General features: G+C 41.7%; 1 protein-coding gene across 5 annotated transcripts in view; it reads right to left on the bottom strand.

The window, feature by feature from the left end:
- The window catches only part of TBCE (tubulin folding cofactor E), an 89,274-nt gene that overhangs the window by 26,521 nt on the left and 38,547 nt on the right, over window positions 1-24,206 (bottom strand). For 4 of the 5 annotated variants that reach the window (XM_027530944.1, XM_027530947.1, XM_027530946.1 and 1 more), the window contains one exon: window positions 10,938-11,022. The exons of the other annotated variant lie outside the window; for it this stretch is intronic. In XM_027530944.1, coding sequence (XP_027386745.1) covers window positions 10,938-11,022 — 85 coding nt within the window. The remainder of the gene's footprint in view (window positions 1-10,937; window positions 11,023-24,206) is intronic. 5 annotated transcript variants of the gene reach the window in all.

Raw genomic sequence — 24,206 nt, 5'->3', positions numbered from 1 at the left:
TCTGGTCCCATCACTTCTTGACAAATAGATGGAGAAACAATGGAAACAGTGACAGACTATTTTGGGGGGGGCTCTAAAATTACTCCAGATGGTGACTGCAGCCATGAAATTAAGACGCTTGCCCCTTGGAAGAAAAGCTATGATCAACCTAGGCAGCATATTAAAAAGCAGAGACATTACTTTGCCAACAAAGGTCCATCTAGTCAAAGCTATGGCTTTTCCAGTAGTCATGTATGGATATCAGAGTTGGACTATAAAGAAAGCTGAGAACCAAGGAGCTGATGCTTTTGAACTGCGGTGTTGGAGAAAACTCTTGAGGGTCCCTTGGACTGCAAGGAGATCAAGCCACTCAATCCTAAAGGAAATTAGTCCTGAATATTCACTGGAAGGACTGATGTTGAAGCTGAAATTACAATACTTTGGCCACCTGATGCAAAGAACTGACTACTTGGAAAAGACCCTGATGCTGGGAAAGATTGAAGGCAGGAGAAGGGGATGACAGAGGAGGAGATGGTTGGATGGTATCACCAACTCAATGGACATGAGTTTGAGCAAGCTCTGGCAATTGGTGATGTGCAGGAAAGCCTGGTGTGCTGCACTCCATGGGGTCACAAAGAGTTGGACATGACTGAGCGACTGAACTGAACTGAACTGTTAGAAAGGATCCTAGTGTGAAGAACACAGTTCTGTTTTAATAAAACACATTTCTATCACTCGGCTAAAGACATTAAATGTAGCTAGCCTCATTTTTAAAGGTTCAAAGGAATCTACCTAAGAGATGATCTAATGCAGGACTTCTCAAACTCAACCCAGTCAGTCAGTCACCTGGAAAGCTTATTAGAACCCACCTTGGGATGTACACTAAGTGGTACTGGGCTGCGGCCAGGGGATTCTGATGCAGAGCAACCTCAGCTCCCACTTTAAGAAACTCATCTAATTCAATTCCATTTCAGTTGGAGATACTGGGATGACCATCACAGAGGTACACGAGCTGTGCTTGTGCAAAGTTGCTTCAGTCACATCCAACTCTTTGCAACGCCATGGACTGCAGGTCACCATGCTCCTCTGTCCACGGGACTCTCCGGGCAACAATACTGGAGTGGGTTCTGTGCCCTCTTCAGGGGACCTTCCGCAGAGGTGCACAGCCAAGACCAAAAATCGTGGAGTCCTGATGACCAGTGCACTATCCTTTCCTGCATCTCTGTCTCTACTCTCCTCACTACCACAAATTTTAGTAGTTAGTAGATCTGTTAGTAGGTATTATTATTTAATGCTGTTTAGTAAAGAAATAAAACAAGCACTTTAATAATAAATGAGAAAACAACAATGCAAAACAAATACCATGGTTTTCATTTCTGTCCTAAATGTATACTTTTAAAAACTGTGAAAGTGAAGTTGCTCACTCATGTCCGACTCTTTGCAACCCTGTGGACTGTAGCCCACCAGGCTCCTCCGTCCATGGGATTCTCCAGGCAAGAGTACTGGAGTGGGTTGCCACTTCCTTCTCCAGGGGATCTTCTCGACCCGGGGATCGAACCCAGGTCTCCCGCATTGCAGGCAGACACTTTAACCTCTGAGCCACCAGGGAAAAACTGTGGTAATGAACAATTCCATGGCATAGTCAAAGCTATAGTTTTTCCAGTAGTCATGTGTGGATGTGAGTCGGACCATAAAGAAGGCTGAGCACCAAAGAATTGATGCTTTCGAGCTGTGATATTGGAGAAGACTCTAGAGAGTCCCTTGGACTGCAAGGAGATTAAACTAGTCAATCCTAAAGGAAATCAACCCTGAGTTTTCACTGAAGGACTGATGCTGAAACTGAAGCTCCAGTACCCTGGACACCTGATGCAAAGAACCAACTCATCGGAAAAGACCCTGAAGCTGGCAAAGGTTGAAGCTAGGAGGAAAAGGGGACGACAGAGGATGACATGGTTGGATGGCATCACCAACTCAATGGACATGAGTTTGAGCAAGCTCTGGGAGATGGTAAAAGACAGTGAAGGCTGGCGTGCTGCAGTCCATGGGGTTGCAAAGAGTTGGATACAACTGAGTGACTTAACAACAACGAACAATTCAAGAATAGACCTTTATTAGAGTTTAGTTTGGCTGCAGGCAGAAGAAAGGAGTTAGGAATGGTGTTGGATGGTTACAAAGTAGATGCTATGCCTTTTTCGGATCAAGGATCACATCCAAGGTCAGTCTCCTCTGCAACATTCCTGGCAGATCTCTCAGAAAACAAAACAGTGCTGCAAATACTGAAAAATACCAGCTGAATGAGTGCCCATCGATAACCATAAATCTCCAAAGGTAAACTAGTAATTCATAAAGATTCCACAGAAAAACTATCAAGATGTTGCATCTCAACACTGAAATCCTGAATCCTGTCTAAAGAGAAAAAACTGGGGGAGGGGAAGGAGTGAAGGGGGAAGAGCACAGAATTTGTTTTCTTATAAACACTCAGCATGTTCAAGGTCCTGCCTCCTTCTGCCCACCAATTACAGAATGCAGGCAGCAAAATTCACATCCTGACCATGGCCCTTGCAGAAACAAGACTCTCACAAAGCACTATAATCAAGATTAGGTCTGCCCAACAGAGAGATAAAATTCAGGTGCCCAGTTAAATCTGGATTTCAGATAAAAAATTGGTTTTCAATTGAATTTCAATTGTTTCTTCCATCTTTTTTCAGTATGATGCATGTCCCATGCTTACACTAAAAAATGATTTACTGCTTATCTGAAATCAAAATTTCACTGTGAATTTTCTTTTTTTATTTAGTGAATCCAGCAACTGTACTCAAAGGTAAAGGGAGACCAACAGAGCCCAAAAGTACCATAGTAAACTTTTTTTTAAACTGGGGATGGTTTAAATGCTGGGTGCTGGGAAAGACTGGGTCCCTGGGGAGTATCAGATAAATGTTGATCTTGATACCTTGCTTATTTCAAGCTTGCCCAGAGCCTTCTCACCAAGATCAAGTAACCAACCATAACCATTCACCCTGGGAGAACTATTCACTCATTTAACGTACACCAAGAATTGACCTGGTGAACTAACTCATATTCCCAGCAGGGGAGGGAAAAAAAAAAAAAGGCGAATAGATAGGCATCTTTTTGCACATTCCTTCTGAATGTCACAATTTCTATTTTGCCCTGATTCATGGAAAGCTTCTGAAAACGAAATCTCTCTCCTCACCTTTTACAGGCAGGGAGATTCACCCTGCCTGTAACCTATCAGCACACTTAGTGATTATTTTAAAAATTCTTCTATCGCTTTACACCACATGCTCAGTCGTTCAGTTGTGTCCGACTCTTTGCGGCCCCATGGCCTAGAGCCTATATCCTATAGAATCCTATATCCATGGGATTTTCCAGGCAAGAACACTGGAGCAGGTTGCCATTTCCTACTCCAGGGGATTTTCTCAACCCAGGGATCAAACCTGTCTCTTGCGTCTCCTGCAGATGCGTTCTTTACCAGTAGCGCCACCCTGGAAGCACTTTGTACCATACCAGGAGAATATTTTACTTATTTTTAAATAAATTTTTATTGCAATATAGTTGCTTTACAGTGTATATAGTCAATCCTCATTAGTTATCTATTTCATACAGAGTATCAGTAGTGTATATATGTCAATCCCCATCTCCCAATTCATCCCAGTCCCTAGGGAGAATATTTTATATTGATTTATTAATGCTCATTCAAGAACTTCAAAATACTTCACGACAATCTTAGGCTACACACAGTAAATCAGGAAGCTTCCATTTGTTAAGTTAGCCAGTATCATGGATAAAGTTTGAGATACCATGTCCCCTCTGATGCCAAGTATAAATTCTATTCATGGTGCTGAAGAACACACTTTAAGATTTCTTGATCACCAGAACAGAGAAATCATATAATTACCTAGAAAGCGAACATTTTCAGTAACAGCTTAGGGTAAAATACTGACCCAAACAGTTCTAAGAGTTTAGAGTATAGGTTGTTTAGGTTGAGAAAAAAGCACTGTAAATCCACACACAAGGTAGAGAGAACTTCAAGGTTCATCACCTTAACTGAACCACTCAACTCCTCAAAAGACAAGAGATGGAGAAAAAGAAGCACCTGAGAGAGACACTGATGACTGGTTCACAGCCACACATTTGGGGTAAACCTGTATACTACCACTGTATGCTGAAAAAGTCACAAATATTAATTATGGGTGCTGTATATTGTCACCCTGCTTATTTAACTTATATGCAGAGTACATCATGAGAAACGCTGGGCTGGAAGAAGCACAAGCTGGAATCAAGACTGCAGGGAGAAATAACAATAACCTCAGATATGCAGATGACACCACCCTTATGGCAGAAAGAAAAGAGGAACTAAAAAGCCTCTTGATGAAAGTGAAAGAGGAGAGTGAAAAAGTTGGCTTAAAACTCAACATTCAGAAAATGAAGATCATGGCATCTGGTCCCATCACTTCATGGCAAATAGATGGGAAAATAGTGGTAACAGTGACAGACTTTATTTTTTGGGGCTCCAAAATCACTGCAGATGGTGATTTCAGCCATGAAATTAAAAGACGCTTACTCCTTGGAAGAAAAGTTATGACCAACCTAGATAGCATATTCAAAAGCGGAGACATTACTTTGCCAACAAAGGTCTGTCTAGTCAAGGCTATGGTTTTTCCAGTGGTCAGGTATGGATGTGAGAGTTGGACTGTGAAGAAAGCTGAGAGCCAAACAATTGATGCTTTTGAACTGTGGCGTTGGAGAAGACTCTTGAGAGTCCCTTGGACTGCAAGGAGATCCAACCAGTCCATTCTAAAGGAGATCAGCCCTGGGATTTCTTTGGAAGGAATGATGCTAAAGCTGAAACTCCAATACTTTGGCCACCTCATGCGAAGAGTTGACTCATTGGAAAAGACTCTGATGCTGGGAGGGATTGGGGGCAGGAGGAGAAGGGGACGAGAGAGGATGAGATGGCTGGATGGCATCACTGACTCGATGGACGTGAGTCTGAGTGAACTCCGGGAGTTGGTGATGGATAGGGAGGCCTGGCGTGCTGAGATTCATGGGGTCGCAAAAAGTCGGACACGACTGAGCGACTGAACTGAACCATACATTATAAATAAGAGACTGCCATATTTACCTTAGGTTATACAGAAATCAGACTGAAACTAAACATGATGTGGAATTACCTGCACCCATGTTCAGAGGGAAGAAAATACAGAGAAGAATGTAAGCCCTGAGCTGGGCTTTGAAAACCACCCTATCCAGGGTCTGCTCTCAAGCGTCAGGGTGTCACCCCCGCAACCTGAGACGCTGGGGAGACTCAAGAAGCAGGGGGTTTTCAAACACCCAATTCAATATACCCTGATATCCCGCTTACAGTGCAGAGGCCAGCAAACTAGTCTTCACAAGACATGTGTGCTAGAGCACATAACTGCACTGCTACAGCATGTCTAACACAATGTCGGCCACTTGATATTAACACATGCTTCTGAAGAGATGGAGACTTGAGTTCTGCTATCAAGATGGCAACTTCTGATTCACCTGCCTCATTTAAAACGGGTACACCACGCTTTTTGTCATTTACCTATTTCACAAGTCTAAGATGAGAACATTTATCATCTGGCAACGTTAAACTGCTCTGGCTTCATGGAAACATCATAAAAGCATTAAAATGCTTACTATGGTAAAAAAAAAAAAAAAAACTGTAATTATGGTTTTCCAAGTAAAATTTGAAATACGAAGGAAGACTCCAATAAAGTTAGTAAGAGATCTGAATTAACTTAATAACAAGTACATGTGATATAATCTATTTTGTCTGATTTAGAGATTCCAAGATACTGACATAATCTTTACTAGTTGAAGCCATGTTCAAATGAATATTAACATCAGTATTAGCAACTATAAAGGAAAAGGTCATTCCTTTAGTTTAGATCAGTAGTTACCCACCATATCAGAGCCAATGCACCCTTTTACACTGCCCCCAAAACCAACCTGAAATGGAATTACCTACCCATATAGGATTTCAAAGTCAAGAAAAAATGCCCATTTCATTGAAACAAAAGTAATTTATAATAAGATAATATGTATTTTGACATGTAGATGCTCAGGCAAGGCTATAACTAGGAGACACGATAAAACAAGGAGATGCTTATTTCAAGAGTAAGAACTGAAACACCAAGTTCGCACCCTTCAGCACTTCAGGGCAAATCTCACATCTGCCAGGACTGATGCAATCTTCACTGTACTACTCAGAGACTGAAAATACCATCACATCCAGAGACCACTAAGGACATGTAGCCATGGATGATTTGGGAGGTGCTGGAGCAGGCTCCACCGGAAACATTCCCTCAGCTGGAGGCTATATGAGGTCATGGTCCAGGTAAGGCAGGCCCAGATAAGAAATTTCTGTTTCCACATCTTTCTAAACACATAAATTGCTCCCTTCATCTCCATAAACTCTTGACAGATTCTGAGCTGGCCTTGTGACATATGTGTCATCACCACTGGCCTCTAGGAACATGCCAATTCTTCTATCCTGACTTTTCAAAATTACAGACTGCTGAACTAGCAAACAGTTTGCGATTATCTAATTTTGACCCTCATTTTAGAGGTCAGTAAAGTGTGATTTGTTTAGGGTTCTAAAGATTGTTAAAACCAAAGCATGAAGCTGCTTGATTTCCAGGAATGTGTTCACTGTACAACATTTAAACAATGATAAGCTTAATATTCCCCTTCAGGGATCATAGCCTTTCCATGGTGAAGGGACTTGTGTAACTCAATGAAGCTATGAGCTATGTCGTGCAGGGCCACCCAAGACGGACAGGTGACAGGGAAGGGCTCTGATAAAACATGGTCCGCTGGAGGAGGAAATGGCAAACTACTCCAGGATTCTTGCTGCAAGAACCTCATGAACAGTATAAAAAAGGAAAAAGATATGACACTGTAAAATGAGTCCCCCAGGTTGGAAGGTGTCCAATATGCTACTGGGAAAGAGCAGATGGAAATTACTAATATCTCCAGAAAGAATGAAGCAGCTGGGCCAAAGCAGAAATGATGCTCAGTTATGGATGTGTCTGGTGGTGAAAGTCTGATGCTATAAAGAACATTACTGCACAGAAACCTGGAATAGTTAGGTCCATGAATTAAAGTAAATTGGACGTCAACCAGGAGATGACAAGAGTGAACATCGACTTCTTAGCAATCTGTGAACTAAAATGGATGGGAATGGGCGACTTTAATTCAGATGACTATTGTATCTACTACGGTGGGCAAGATTCCCTTAGAAGAAATGGAGTAGCCCTCAGAGTAAACAAGAGAGTCCAGAATGCAGTACTTGGGTACAATTTCAAAAACGACAAACCATTCAGTATCACAGTAATCTAAGCCTATGCTCCAACCACCAAGGCCAAAGAAGCTGAACTTAAACAGTTCAGCTACAGCTAAAGACGTACAAGAACTTCTAGAACGAACACACACAAAAAGATGTCCTTTTCAGCATAGGGGATTGGAACGAAAAGCAGGAAGTCAAAAGATACCTGGAGTAACAGGCAAGTTTGGCCTTGGAGTACAAAATGAAGCAGGGTAAAGGCTAACAGAGCTTTGCTAAGAGAATACACTGGTCATAGAAAACAGCTTCTTTCAACAACACAAGAGATGATTCTACACATGGACATTACGAGATGGTCAATACAAAATTAGACTGATTACGTTCTTTGTAGCCAAAGACAGAGAAGCTCTACACAGTCAGCAAAACAAACAAACAAAGACCTGGAGCTGACTGTGGCTCAGATCATCAGCTTCTCACTGAAAAATTGAAGAAAGTAGGGGAAACCACTATGCCATTCGGGTATGACAAATCAAATCCCTTATGATTATACAGTGGATGTGACAAATATATTCAAGGGACTGAATTTATTCAATCCCAGATCTGGTAGACAGAGTGCCTGAAGAACTATGGATGGAGGTTCATAACATTGTACAGGATGCAGTGACCAAAACCACCCCAAAGTAAAAGAAATGCTAAGAAGGCAAAATGGTTGTCTGAGGAGGCCTTACAGATAGCTGAGGAAAGAAGAAAAACAAAAGACAAGGGAGAAAAGGAAAGATATACCCAACTGGATGCAGAGTCTCAGAGAACAACAAGGAGAGATAAGAAGGCCTTCTTAAATGAACAATGCAAACAGGATGGGAAAGATTAGAGATCTCCTCAAGAAAACTGGAGGTATCTAGGGGACATTTCATGCAAAGATGGGCTCAATAAAGGACAGAAACACTAAGGATCTAACAGAACCAGAACAGATAAAGAAGAGGCGGTAAGAATACACAGAAGAACTATACAAAAAGGTCTTAAAGATCTGGATAACCATGATGGTGTGGTCACTCATCTAGACCAGACAATTTGGGAGTCTGAAGTCAAGTGGGCCTTAGGAAGCATTACTATGAACAAAGCTGGTGGAGGTGATGGAATTTCAACTGAGCTATTTAAAATCCTAAAAGATGATGCTGTTAAAGTGCTGTACTCAATACATCAGCAAATCTAGAAAACTCAGCAGTGGCCACTCTACTGGAAAGGTCAATTTTCATTCTAATCCCAAAGAAGAACAACCCCAAATAATGTTCAAAGTACCGTACTTTTGCATTCATTTCACGTGCTAGTAAGGTTATCCTCAATATCCATCAAGCCAGGCTTCAACAGTACATGAACAGAGAACTTCCAGATGTACAAGCTGGGTTTAGAAAAGGCAGAGGAACTAGAGATTAAAATTCCAACACTGATTAGAGAGAAAGAAAGGGAATCCCAAAAAAACAATCCCAGAAAAACAAAACGTCTATTGCTTCCTTGACTACACTAAAGCTTTTAACTATATGGATCACAACAAACTATGGAAACATCTTAAAGAGATGAAAATACCAGATCATTTTACCTGCCTCCTGAGAAACCTGTACGCAGGTCACGAAGCAACAGTTAGAATCAGACATGGAACAACGGACTGGTTCAAAATTGGGAAAGGAGTACAACAAGGCTGTATGTTGTAACTCTGCTTATTTAACTTATATTCAAAGTACATCATGTGAAATGCTGGGCTGGATGAATCACAAGCTGGAATCAAGACTGCTGGGAGGAATATCAACAACCTCAGATATGCAGATGATACCACTCCAATGGCAGAAAGTGAATAGGAACTAAAGAGCCTCTTGACAAAGGTGAAAGAGAGGGAAGAAGCTGGCTGAAATCTCAACATTCAAAAAACTAAGATCATAGCATCCAATCCCATCACTTCATGGCAAATAGAAGGAGAAAAAGTGGAAGCAGTGATGGATTTTATTTTCTCGGGCTCCAAAATCACTGCAGACAGTGACTGCAGCCATGAAATTAAAAGATGCTTGCTCCTTGGAAGGAAAACTATGACAAAGCCAGAGTATAAAAAAGCAGAGACATCACTTTGCTGACAAAGATCCATCTAATCAAAGCTATGGTTTTTTCCAGGAGTCATGTACAGATGTAAGAATTGGACCATAAAGAAGGCAGAGTGCAGAAGAATTGATGTGTTCAAACTGTGGTGATGGAGATGCCTCATGAGAGTCCCTTAGACTGCAAGATCAAACCAGTCAATCCTAAACATTCAATGGATGCTGAAATAGTTTGGCCAACAGTCAGCTGATGTGAAGAGCTGACTCACTGGAAAAGATTGCAGACAAAAGGAGAAGGGAGGGACAGAGGATGAGATGGTTAGATTGCATCACTGACTCGATGGACATGAATTTGAGCAAATTCTAGGGGATAGTGAAGGACAGGGAAGCCTGGCATACTGCAGTCCATGGTGCTGCAAAGAGTTGTACAAGACTTAGCAACTGAACAGCAACGAAGCTTAATATTAAAAGATTCTTGCAAGAAATTGAAACTTACGGAAAATAAACACCAATAAAAATTTGAAAGACTGCCTGAAATTCCCCACCATCCTTTTCAGAGCTTCACATAGTTTCTCTGAAATCAAACAGGTAAAAATATCAGTAGCACTATAATGTATAATTCTTCTCATGACAAGAGCTTTTTAAAATAGTGGCCTAGCATTCCACTATTTGGAGGTTCTATAGTTTGTTTAATCACCTGGTTCTTATTGGCTATCTTGTTAATGAACCAGTAAGAAGTGTTTATATCCATTCAATAAAAAAAGAAAAACCCGTCACAAAACAAAAATACACAGAAAAAGACAAAGAAAGCAATCCCACTTTTAAGGTTAAGACTGAGAGTTTTAAAAACAAGGGAAAAGGACTCCTCTGGTGGTCGAGCAGTTAAGAATCCTCCTGCCATGCGGGGGACACGGCTTCAATCCCTGGTCCAAGAAGATGCCACGTGCTTCGGGGCAACTAAGCTCCCGAGAGCTGCACCCACTGAGGCACACACGCCCTAGAACCCCTGCTCCACTGCAAGAGAAACCACTGCAATGAGAAGTCTGCACGCTGCAACTAGAGCATAGCTCCCACCTGCCGCAGTTAGAGAAAGCCCGCCCTCAGCACAGCCAAAAATAAATAAATAAAAAGCATAACAAATTAAAAAGATAATAAAAACAAGGAAAAAATTCTACAAATAGTATGGGCTTTTTAGAATACACTAAATTCTACATTATAACCACCCCAAGAGTCAAATGCCTCTTCTCCATTCCCCTTTATTCAACTATTAAATATTCTCCTACATAACCATGTCAGGGACTTCCCTGGGGTTCAGGCAAGAACCTCTTCCAATTCAGGGAACTTGGGTTCAATCCCTGGCCGGGGAACTCAGATCCCACATGCCAGGGGGCAAATAAGCCTGTGTGCTGCAACTGGAGGGCAGCAGGAGTGCCCAAATGAAGATCCCAGGAGCTGCAGCCAAGAGCCGACGCAACCAAATAACACACGAACATTTTAAAAATAAACAAAGATAACCAGGCCAGTTCAAAATGGAAAATTACCTGCATTTAAAATACACAGTCCCTTCGTGGCTTCCATCGTGCTTTCCCCGCTCAGGATTGTCCCATTCTACTCCTAACCAGAGTCCTGGCAGAACAAGAAAACCCAAATGAGAAATTAGAACAAGGTCAGGCTCCATTTCTCTGCAACCAAATACCGTTTGCAACGGAAACCATAATACAGAGACACCACTGGTGAAGAAAGAAGTCTTTAGGAAAAAAAAGTAACCTTGGACTCAGGACTTAATCAGCAAAGGCAACAGTAAGTTTGGTTCAAAAAAATCAACAAAAAAATACAACTGCAGAAAATAACTATAGCTACTGAGCACTTATGTACCAAAAACTTTGCTTTATTTCATGTTATCCTTACAACAGACATTTCATCTTTACAAACAAGATGTTATCACTATCTTCTTTTTAACAGTTCCTGAACAAATACACACTTTTTTGAGTCCTAGCCTAGCAATATGCTGCTCATAAAGTAAAATTATATATATATATAATTAGTATTTTTCTTCAATATAGGTAAAATAACACCTAAAGTCACGCATCTTCAGGTCATTCTAATTGCAGAAGCCAATACTTACCCACCATACTATGCCATGTATAACTCGTATCTTATATTTGCAAACCACATTAGTTTTCAGAGCATTCTCTTACCTTCCCTTCTCTCTTCTCCCTATATTTATTAAGCACCCACTATCCCATGGACAGAGGAGCCTGGTAGGTTATAGTCCAAGGCACCGCAAAGAACTGGACATGACTGAAGCGACTTAGCACACACACACACAGAACTGGGCTAGGTGCCAAAGTCTGTGAGACACAGAGTTTCACTTCTGGATCTACCCTCCTGTGGAGAACTAGAAAATCTAGATACACAATTTTTAAAAATCACTTTACACCAATTAGAATGGCTTGTGTCAACAAAACAAAAGAGAAAATAAGTGTTGGCAGGGATATGGGGAAATTGTTAATTTTATGCATTGCTAGTGGGAATGTAAAATGGTGTAGCTAACAGTGGAAAACAGTGCAGTGGTTCCTGGGCAAGCTACACACGGGATTATCACCTGATCTAGCAATTCTACTTCTGGGCAAACACCCAAAGAACTGACAGCAGGAACTCAAATAGGTATTAGTAGACTTGTGTTCACAGCAGCATTATTCAAAATAGCCAAAAGTGAACGGACGAACGGATAAACAAAGTGTCCAATGACAGATCAATTACTAAACAAAATGTGGTCTGTCCACACAATGGAATATTCAGTCTTAAAAATGAAGGAAATTCTGACACATTCTACAACATGGATGAACCCTAAGGACTTTGTGCTAAGTGTACTAAGCCAGACACACAAAAACAAACAATACATTCATGCTACGTCATTTCAGTCATGTCTGATTCTTTGCAACTCCATGGACTGCAGCCCAACAGGCTCCTCTGTCCATGGGATGCTCCAAGCAAGAATGCTGGAGTGGGTTGCCATTTCCTCCTTCAGGGGATCTTCTGGACCCAAGGACTGAACTCACATCTCTTACGTCTCCTGCACTGGCAGGCAGGTTCTTCATCACTAGAGTCACCCGGGTTTTCTTGAGAGAGAAATGTTCAGTCCTTTACCCCAAAGTCCATGCACTCACCACCTGGCCCCCCCATCACCTGGCACTTTAGACCCAGGTCCGCCTGGCACCTGCCTGCCACCAAGGGCAAGCGCACCTGAAGCTGCCACCCCCGAGGCACCCTCCCTAGGGAGCTGCGCACTGACAAAGGAGTCCACAAGGTCTCAGCACCAGCTGTGGCTGCTGTGCGCGAGCAACTGTCCGGGGGTGGGGTGGCAGGACATTGGGATTGGCTTGTCTAGCACAAACCAATTTGAAGCTGAATAAAATTGTATAAACTGAGTCATTTCTGATTAACTCTGCTAAAACCACATCATGAAACTAGAGCATAGGAAAGAACTGTCTTCAGAAAAAAACCCAAGTTTCTAAATAATAGGTTCATACCCAATACTGATGATGAGGCATCATAACTGGGGCTGATAAAAATTAACTCAAATACAGAAATCATGTCCTACAATTAAAATAAACCCCAATGCCCCTGCTATGGACTTGTGGGGGCAGGGGGAACACTGAGTATTCTGATTCATAAGGTATTCTGACTCCCGTTGAAGTTAAAGGGGTCATACTGAAAACCTTGAAAACGTGTGTTTACAGCTGAGCACATTAGGGCAAAATTGAGACCAACGTTAGATCCAAGTAGAAAAAACCCTAGAACGTGTGGGAGGAATTTTAACAAGGTTTCTTTTGCAGTGAGGTCCCACATTCAACTCAGTTCAACCCAGAACAGACGACAGCCGTGGAAAGGGAGCCAGTCGACCAAGTCTCGAGGTCATAAACAGAGAAGAGGGGACATGGCGTAGAATCAGGGTGGTCAATGGGACGGGTCCCCAGTCTCTTCCTGGGACCCCTGCAACCTCCAACCCAGAGCTCCTGCCCAAATCATGGAATCTGTCAGGATTTCTAACTTGGGGTGTTTCCACTTCCACAACTCCCCAGGCAATGGGGAGTGAGGGGTCTGAGAACTTCTGGCTCCGTTTCCTGGGCCATGATGGGGAAGGCATCCTCGGCCACCCAGATAGGACCTCACCCCACACCCCAGCGCCTCTCCCCAAACAAAGGCGGCTGAATGTGGGGCGGGGGAGGGAGAGAGGCAGGACTTGGCACTCCAGGTTCAGTGGGGTGTCCCGGGCCTCTGCCCTGGAAACCCAACTGTGTGTGTGGTTCAGTCACAGCAGAGACGAAGTCTGGGGCCACCTATATGAGATGCCTAGAATACTCAAATTCATAGAAACAGAAAGTGGAATGGTGTTTGCCAGGAGCTGAGGGGAGGGTAGAACAGGAAATTACTGCTTAATGGCTACAGGGTTTCACTTCTGTAAAATGAAGAAGGTTCTGGAGATGAATGGTGGTGATGACTGTACAACATTATTCTACTTAAAATCACTGGACTATACAATTAAAGGTGACTAAAATGTTAAGTTCAGTTATGTAAAACTTAACACAATTTAAAATACACACACACACACACACATATATATCTTTTAAACCACCAGAGAGCTAAAAAGGCACTGAAGAATTATAAGGCCAAAATCTGAGAGAAGAGGGAAACCCAGAGTTAAGCGAAGCCTTAGAGCAACTTTTTTCCCCTGGGCATCTGCTGACTCTGGCAGAAAAGGTTGAAAAGCTAAAAAGCTGAACAAAGCTTTGTTCAGCTTTAGATAGAGCTTTTGAGGGACTAAGGCTCCCTAGTGGCTCAGCTGTAAAGAATCTGCCTGCAGTACAGGAGACCTGGGTTCGATCCCTGGGTTGGAAAGATTCCCTAGAGAAGGAAATGACAACCCACTCCAGTATTCTTGCCTGGAGAATTCCATGGACAGAGGAGCCAGGCAGGCTATAGCCCATGGTCGCAAAGAGTCGGACACGACTGTGTGACTTTCACTTTCACTTTTGAGGGAGTAAGAGACAAATAATGAAAATCAGAGTCTCCCACGGAAGGTGGAGGTTGCGAGAAACCCTCTAGGTTTTGTTCTGGGGCTTGAAATGCTTTCAACCCAAGAGCAAGAAGGAGCCAACCTAAATAGACTAACCCCTGTAGCAACTGAAGGTTAACTTCAATCACATTCCCAGATGTGCTTAGATGATCTGGGATTGCTGTGGACCTTCTGCATCTGCCAGAGTTCACTTCAGTCCTCTCTGGAAGAAGCCACCACCACTGCAAAGCTCAAATTACAGCTCTTTACAACCAATATCTGGCACTCAAAGAAAAACAACTAAGCACGGAAAAAGACAAGAGTCTATGACTGGAAACCAAGAAAAACAACAGCCAACAGAAACTGACTAAAGAAGAGATTGCACCCAACTGTGTCAAGAGAGGCTGCAACATGGTAAAGAACTTGAACTTCATCCTGCTTCTCCAGAGAAACTTATAAGCCTGGAGAAAAGAAGACATAACAGATGGGCTATAGGCACATAAACAGATGCACATTGTTGCTAATTATTAGAGAAATGCAAATCAAAACTACAATGAGGTACCATTTCACACCAGTCAGAACGACAACCATTAAAAAGTCTACAAATAACAAATACTGGAGAAGGTGTGGGGAAAGAGGAACCCTCCGACACTGTTGGTGGGAGTGTAAATTGGTGCAGCTACTATGGAAAACAATATGGGTGTTCCTCAAAAAATTAAAAATAGAGCTAACATATGACCCAGCAATCCCAGTCCTAGACACGTATCCAGACAAGAATTAAAGAATTAAAAAAACTCTTAATTCAAAAATACATGACCCCTATGTTCACAGCAGCACTATTTACAATAGCCAAGACACAGAAGCAACCTAAATGTCCATCAACAGATGGATGGATAAAGAGATGGTATATGTACACAATGAAATATTACTCAGCCATTACAAAGAATGAAATAATGCCATCTGCAGCAACACGGATGAATCTAGAGATTATCATACTAAGCAAAGTAAATCAGAGAAAGACAAATACCATATGACATCACTTACATGTGGAAGCTACAATATGATACAAATGAACATATCTAAAGAATGAAAACTCCCAGATGAAGAGAACAGACTTGCGGTTGCCAGGTGTGGGGGGTGGCATGTAGGGAAGGATTGGGAGTTTGGGATTAGCAGTTGCAAACTATCATATGTAAGATGGATAAACAACAAGGTCTTACTGTATAGAATGGGGAACCATGTCCAATGTCCTGTGATGCTTAAGCCGTAATAGAAAAAAAGAAAGAATATGTATATGTAAAACTGAATCACTTTTCTGTAGAGCAGAAAATTAACACAACATTGCAAATCAACTATAATTCAATAATATTTTTTTTTTATTCAGAAGAAAGAAAACTGGATACTGAAAGATCAAAAATCGCTAACAACAACACAACAAAAACAAGCTGAAGGAGGGTGGATAAGAAGCGTTAAAAGAGGATAGGAGAGAATAATTGAAATAGTAGGAGTCAAGTAGCTTTTGAGTTTCCTTGCAGCAAAAAGAAAAAGATGCGATCCTCTTGTTCAGTAGGAAAACCATCTCCGTTTTTTCCCATTCCCTGAGCTAACAATAATTTGTCACAGAGTGTTTGTTTGTATAAAGGGCATTAAGATAATGAAGAACACATCACACTTGATAGCATCTTTATAACATATCCACTGGTGTTTCAGAAGTGGCTATGTCTTAATTCAAGCCTCAGCCGAAGTCCAGGATAGAAAGCTTGGTTTTGTAAGGGCTCAGATGGTTTTATTTTGCTTTCTGGTGGCTTCCTGGTGCAACCAAAGGAATAAAAACTTAATCTCAAAATGGGACATCAGAATCATCTAGGGAGCACGTTTTATGTGATGAGTCCTGGAACTTAACTCTGAAATAGTGAATTAGAATCTCTTCATGTCCAAACTGAAAATTCATATTTCTAACAAGATCCCAGGTACGCTGCATTAGACTCCCCTTGCTAGACATGTTACTTTGGCTAGACTTCTTTCTAGAGTGAAACGACAGAGATTCCAAACTGAAGTCACTTACAATAAACTGAACAACAGGTATTCTATTTATCTGTTACTAGTCCTACAACACATGGTTGATAAGGGTAATAGTTTAGTGAAACAAAGAGCACATTTTCTGTCACTGCGGGCCAGTAATTACAGATTTTTATATTCATCACACCGATGACTGCAAAGTACTACGCTCTAACAAAAACCAACATATTATTACTTTCCTACAGATGAAAATTAAGTGTTCTAAGAACATTTTAAAAAGTACTTTTTCCTAATTCATTGTAATAACAACAATAATCAGTCAGTCAGTTCAGTCAATCAGTAGTGTCTGACTCTTTGCAATCCATTGCACTGCAGCACGCCAGGCTTCCCTGTCCATCACCAACTTCTGGAGCTTGCTAAAACACATGTCCATCGAGTCAGTGATGCCATCCAACCATCTCATCCTCTGTCGTCCCCTTCTCCTCCTGCCTTCAATCTTTCCCAGCATCAGGGTCTATTCCAAGTAGTCAGTTCCTTGCATCAGGTGGCCAAAGTATTGGAGTTTCAGCTTCAGCATCAGTCCTTCCAATGAACACCCAGGACTGATCTCCTTTAGGATGGACATGTTGGATCTCCTTGCAGTCCAAGGGACTCTCAAGAGTCTTCTCCAACACCACGGTTCAAAAGCATCAGTTCTTCGGCACTCAGCCTTCTTCACAGTCCAACTCTCACATCCATACATGACTACTAGAAAAACCATAGCCTTGACTAGACGGACCTTTGTGGGCAAAGTAATGTCTCTGCTTTTCAATATGCTGTCTAGGTTGGTTATAAGTTTCCTTCCAAGGAGTAAGCGTCTTTTAATTTCATGGCTGCAGTCACCATGTGCAGTGATCTTGGAGCCCCCCAAAATAAAATCTGTCACTGTTTCCATTGTTTCCCCATCTATTTGCCATGAAGTGATGGGACCGGATGCCATGATCTTTGTTTTTTGAATGTTGAGTTTTAAGCTTTTTCACTCTCCTCTTTCACTTTCATCAGAAGGCTCTTTAGTTCCTCTTCACTTTCTGCTAGAACAGTGGTGTCATCTGCATATCTGAGGTTATTGATATTTCTCCCAGCAATCTTGATTCCAGCCTGGCATTTCTCATGATGTACTCTGCATATAAGTTAAACAAGCAGGGTGACAATATATAGCCTTGATGTACTTCTTTTCTTATTTGGAACCAGTCTGTTGTTTCATGTCCAGTTCTAACTGTTGCTTCCTGACCTGCATACAGGTTTCTCAAGAGGCAGGTCAGGTGGTCTGGTATTCCCATCTCTTGAGGAATTTTCCAGTTTGTTGTGATCCACACAGTCAAAGGTGTTGGCATAGTCAACAAAGCAGAAGATGTTTTTTTGGAACACTCTTGCTTTTTTGATGACCCAATGGATGTTGGCAATTTGATCTCTGGTTCCTCTGCTTTTTCTAAATCCAATTGAATATCTGGAAGTTCTTGGTTCATGTACTGTTGAAGCGTCGCTTGGAGAATTTTGAGCATTACTTTGCTAGCTTGTTAAATGAGTACAACTGTGCAGTAGTTTGAGCATTCTTTGGCATTGCCTTTCTTTGGGATTGGAATGAAAACTGACCTTTTCCAGTCCTGTGGCCACTGCTGAGTCTTCCAAATTTGGTGGCATATTGAGTGCAGCACTTTCACAGCATCATCTTTTAGGATTTGAAATAGCTCCACTGGAATTCCATCACCTCCACTAGCTTTGTTTGTAGTGATGCTTCCTAAGATCCACTTGACTTTGCATTCCAGGATGTCTGGCTTTAGGTCAGTGATCACACCATCATGGTTATCTGGGTCATGAAGATCTTTTTTGTGTAGTTCTTCTGTGTATTCTTGCCACCTCTTCTTAATATCTTCTGCTTCTGTTAGGTCCATACCATTTCTGTCCTATATTGTGCCCATCTCTGCATGAAATGTTCCCTTGTTATCTCTAATTTTCTTGAAGAGATCTCTAATCTTTCCTATTCTATTGTTTTCCTCTATTTCTTTGCAATGATCACTGAGGAAGGCTTTCTTATTTCTTCTGGCTATTCTTTGGAACTCTCCATTCGGGCTACTAAGAAACTCATATCTAACATTAATCAAGAAAAAAGCTAGTGTAAAATTTTGATGACACAAACAGGAGATTAAAAGACCTCTAACTACTGTATCAAAACCTCCTGGTAACTGCAAACCAGAAATGCACTATAAATATATAGTACATTTATATATACACATAAAGTATGTATACATGTACATATAAACATATATGTGTACATATATACATGGGCTTCTCTGATGGCTCAGTGGTAAAGAATCTGTCTGCAGTGCAGGAGACGTGGGAGAATTGGGTTTGATCCCTAGTTCAGGAAGATCCCCTGGAGGAGGAGATGGCAACCTACTCTAGGATTCTTGCCTGGAAAATCCCATGGACAGAGAAGCCTTGCAGATTACAGTCCATAGGGTCATACAGAGTCAGACATGACTGAGCATGCATGCACACATATATAAACACACACAGCAAAAAATGAAAAAGGAATTCAACCTCAACACTAAAGACAGTCATAAAATCATAAGAGAAAAAAAAAGAAAAAAGACCTACAAAAGCACATCCAAAACAATGAGCAAAATGGGAAGGAGAACATACATATTGGTAATTACCTTAAATGTAAATAGATTAACTACTCCAACCAGAAGACATAGACTGGATGAATGGATATAAAAACAAGACCCATATGTATGCTGTCTACAAGAGACCCACTTCAGATTAGAGACGCAAAGAGTCTGAAAGGGAGGGGATGGAAGAAGGTATTCCATGCAAATGAAATTCAAAATAAAGTTGGAGTAGCAATATTATCAGAAAAACAGGTCTTTAAAACAAAGACTGCTACAAAAAAAAAATAATAAAAATAAAACAAAGACTGCTACAAGAGTCAAAGAAACACACTACAAAATGATCAAGAAGTCAACTCAAGAAGACATAGCAATTGTAAATATAGATGAACACAGCATAGAAGCACCTCAGTGTAGAAAACAAATGTTAACAGACATAAAAGGAGAAACTGACAGCAACACAATAGTAGTGGGTGATTTTAGCGCGCCACTTACATCAACTGACAGATCATTCAGACATAAAATCAACGAGGAAACAGAGGCCTTAAGTGACACATTAGAACAAATGAACTCAACTGGTATTTACAGAGCATTCCATCCTAAAGCAGCAGAATGCACATTTTTTTCAAGTGCACATGGATTATTCACTAGGATAAATCATATGTTGGGTAACAAAGTGAGCCTTGGTAAATTTAACAAAATTGAAATAATATCAAGTATCTTTTCTGACCACATTGCCTGAAGATTCTAATCTAATCTTCAATTACAAGGAAGAATTACAAAATCTGTAAAAAACACAAAAATGTGAAGGCTAAACAACATGCGACTTAACAACCAATGGATCACTGAAGATGTCAAAGAAACCAAAAAATACCTAGGGCTTCTCTGGTGGTCTGCTGCTGCTGCTAAGTCGCTTTAGTCATGTCCGACTCTCAGCAGCCCCATGGACTGCAGCCCATCAGGCTCCTCCATCCATGCGATTTTCCAGGCAAGAGTACTGGAGTGGGGTGCCATTGCCTTCTCCATCTCTGGTGGTCTAGAGGTTAAGAATCCATCTGCCAATGCAGGGGACATGGGATCACTCCCTGGTCAGGGAAGATCTCACATGCTGTGGAACAACTAAGCCCATGCACCACAACTACTGAGCCAACAAACCACAAGTACTGAGCCCATGTGCCCAACTACTAAAACCCACATGCCTGTGTTCCACAATGAGAGAAGCCACTGCAAGGAGAAGCTCATGAATCACAGTGAAGAACAGCTCTCGCTCTCTGCAAGCAGAGAAAACCCAGAGGCAGCAATGAAGACCCAGTGCAGCCAAATAAATTAACAAATTTTTTAAAAAAGAAAAAAACAATCTCTGAAAACTCAACCACGAAAATATAGAAGACAGGAACAGATCAATCACAAGTACTGAAATTGAAACCATGAATTTAAAAAACTCCCAACAAACAAAAAGTCCAGGACCAGATGGCTTCACAGGTGAATTTTGGCAAACATTTAGACAAGAGTTAACATGTATCCTTCTGAAATTCTTTCAAAAAATTGCAGGGTAAGGAACACTCCCAAAGTCATTCTATGAGGCCACCATCACTCTGATACCAAAACCAAGGATATCAGATCAGATCAGATCAGATTAGTTGCTCAGTCGTGTCTGACTCTTTGCGACCCCATGAATCGCAGCACGCCAGGCCTCCCTGTCCATCACCAACTCCTGGAGTTCACTGAGACTCACATCCATCGAGTCAGTGATGCCATCCAGCCATCTCATTCTCTGTTGTCCCCTTCTCCTCCTGCCCCCAATCCCTCCCAGCATCAGAGTCTTTTCCAATGAGTCAACTCCTCACATGAGGTGGCCAAAGTACTGGAGTTTCAGCTTTAGCATCATTCCTTCCAAAGAAATCCAGGGCTCATCTCCTTCAGAATGGATTGGTTGGATCTCCTTGCAGTCCAAGGGACTCTCAAGAGTCTTCTCCAACACCACGGTTCAAAAACATCAATTTTTCGGCGCTCAGCCTTCTTCACAGTCCAACTCTCACATCCATACATGACCACAGGAAAAACTATAGCCTTGACTAGACGGACCTTTGTTGGCAAAGTAATGTCTCTGCTTTTCAACATGCTATCTAGGTTGGTCATAACTTTCCTTCCAAGGAGTAAGCGTCTTTTAATTTCATGGCTGAAGTCACCATCTGCAGTGATTCTGGAGCCCAGAAAAATAAAGTCTGACACTGTTTCCACTGTTTTCCCATCTATTTCCCATGAAGTGATGGGACTGGATGCCATGATCTTCGTTTTCTGAATGTTGAGCTTTTAGCCAAGTTTTTCACTCTCCACTTTTACTTTCATCAAGAAGCTTTTTAGTTCCTCTTCACTTTCTGCCATAAGGGTGGTGTCATCTGCATATCTGAGGCTATTGATATTTCTCCCGGCAATCTTGATTCCAGCTTGTGCTTCTTCCAGTCCAGCGTTTCTCATGATGTACTCTGCATAGAAGTTAAATAAGCAGGATGACAATATACAGCCTTAATGAACTCCTTTGCCTATTTGGAACCAGTCTGTTGTTCCATGTCCACTTCTAACTGTTGCTTCCTGACCTGCATACAGATTTCTCAAGAGGCAGGTCAGGTGGTCTGGTATTCCCATCTCTTGAAGAATTGTCCATAGTTTATTGTGATCCACACAGTCAAAGGCTTTGGCATAGTCAATAAAGCAGAAATAGATGCTTTTCTGGAACTCTCTTGCTTTGTCCATGATCCAGCAGATGTTGGCAATTTGATCTCTGGTTCCTCTGCCTTTTCTAAAACCAGCTTGAACATCAGGAAGTTCACGGTTCACATATTGCTGAAGCCTGGCTTGGAGAATTTTGAGCATTACTTTACTAGCGTGTGAGATGAGTGCAACTGTGTGGTAGTTTGAGCATTCTTTGGCACTGCTTTTCTTTGGGATTGGAATGAAAACTGACCTTTTCCAGTCCTGTGCCCACTGCTGAGTTTTCCAGTTTTCCAAATTTGCTGGCATATTGAGTGCAGCACTTTCACAGCATCATCTTTTAGGATTTGGAATAGCTCAACTGGAATTCCATCACCTCCACTAGCTTTGTTCGTAGTGATGCTTTCTAAGGCCCACTTGACTTCACATTCCAGAATGTCTGGCTCTAGGTCAGTGATCACACCATCGTGATTATCTGGGTCGTGAAGATCTTTTTTGTACAGTTCTTCTGTGTATTCTTGCCATCTCTTCTTAATATCTTCTGCTTCTGTTAGGTCCATACCATTTCTGTCCTTTATCGAGCTCATCTTTGCATGAAATGTTCCTTTGGTATCTCTGATTTTCTTGAAGACATCCCTAGTCTTTCCCATTCTGTTGTTTTTCTCTATTTCTTTGCATTGATCACTGAAGAAGGCTTTCTTATTTCTTCTTGCTATTCTTTGGAACTCTGCATTCAGATGTTTATATCTTTCCTTTTCTCCTTTGCTTTTCACTTCTCTTCTTTTCACAGCTATTTGTAAGGCCTCCTCAGACAGCCATTTTGCTTTTTTGCATTTCTTTTCCATGGGGATGATCTTGATCCCTGTCTCCTGTACAATGTCACGAACCTCATTCCATAGTTCATCAGGCACTCTATCTGTCAGATCTAGGCCCTTAAATCTATTTCTCAGTTCTACTGTATAATCATAAGGGATTTGATTTAGGTCATACCTGAATGGTCTAGTGGTTTTCCCCACTTTCTTCAATTTCAGTCTGAATTTGTCAAGAAGGAGTTCATGATCTGAACCACAGTCAGCTCCCGTCTTGTTTTTGCTGACTGGATAGAGCTTCTCCATCTTTGGCTGCAAAGAATATAATCAATCTGATTTCGGTGTTGACCATCTGGTGATGTCCATGTGTAGAGTCTTCTCTTGTGTTGTTGAAAGAGGGTGTTTGTTATGACCAGTGCATTTTCTTGGCAAAACTCTATTAGTCTTTGCCCTGCTTCATTCCATATTCCAAGGCCAAACTTGCCTGTTACTCCAGGTGTTTCTTGACTTCCTACTTTTGCACTCCAGTCCCCTATAATGAAAAGGACATCTTTTTGGGGTGTTAGTTCTAAAAGGTCTTATAGGTCTTCATAGAACTGTTCAACTTCAGCTTCTTCAGCGTTACTGGTTGGGGCATAGACGTGGATCACTGTGATATTGAATGGTTTGCCTTGGAAACGAACAGAGATCATTTTGTCATTTTTGAGATTGCATCCAAGTACTGCATTTCACACTCTTTTGTTGACCATGATGGCCACTCCATTTCTTCTGAGGGATTCCTGCCCTCAGTAGTAGATATAATGGTCATCTGAGTTAAATTCACCCATTCCAGTCCATTTCAGTTCGCTGATTCCTAGAATGTCGACATTCACTCTTGCCAACTCTTGTTTGACCACTTCCAATTTGCCTTGATTCATGGACCTGACATTCCAGGTTCCTATGTAATATTGCTCTTTACAGCCTCGGACCTTGCTTCTATCACCAGTCACATCCACAGCTGGGTTTTCTTTTTGCTTTGGCTCCATCCCTTCATTCTTTCTGGAGTTATTCTCCACTGATCTTCAGTAGCATATTGGGCACCTACTGACCTGGGGAGTTCCTCTTTCAGTATCCTATCATTTTGCCTTTTCATACTGTTCATGGGGTTCTCAAGGCAAGAATACTGAAGTGGTTTGCCATTCCCTTCTCCAGTGGACCACATTCTGTCAGATCGCTCCACCATGACCCGCCCATCTTGGGTTGCCCCACAGGCATGGCTTAGTTTCTTGAGTTAGACAAGGCTATGGTCCTAGTGTGATTAGACTGACTAGTTTTCTGTGAGCAATGGCTGCCCTTTGCTGGAGCAGCCGTGAAGAGATACCCCACGCCCAAGGTAAGAGAAACCCAAGTAAGACGGTAGGTGTTGCAAGAGGGCATCAGAGGGCAGACACACTGAAACCATACTCACAGAAAACTAGTCAAGGATATCACAAACACAAAAAGAAAATACCAGGTCAGTATCACTGATGAACGTAGATGCAAAATCCTCAATAAAATACCACCAAACCGAATCTAACAATATAC

This window comes from Bos indicus x Bos taurus, chromosome 28 (assembly GCF_003369695.1).
Source record: "Bos indicus x Bos taurus breed Angus x Brahman F1 hybrid chromosome 28, Bos_hybrid_MaternalHap_v2.0, whole genome shotgun sequence".
Classification (NCBI taxonomy): Eukaryota; Metazoa; Chordata; class Mammalia; order Artiodactyla; family Bovidae; genus Bos; species Bos indicus x Bos taurus.
This window is presented reverse-complemented; position numbering and strand designations above follow the sequence as displayed.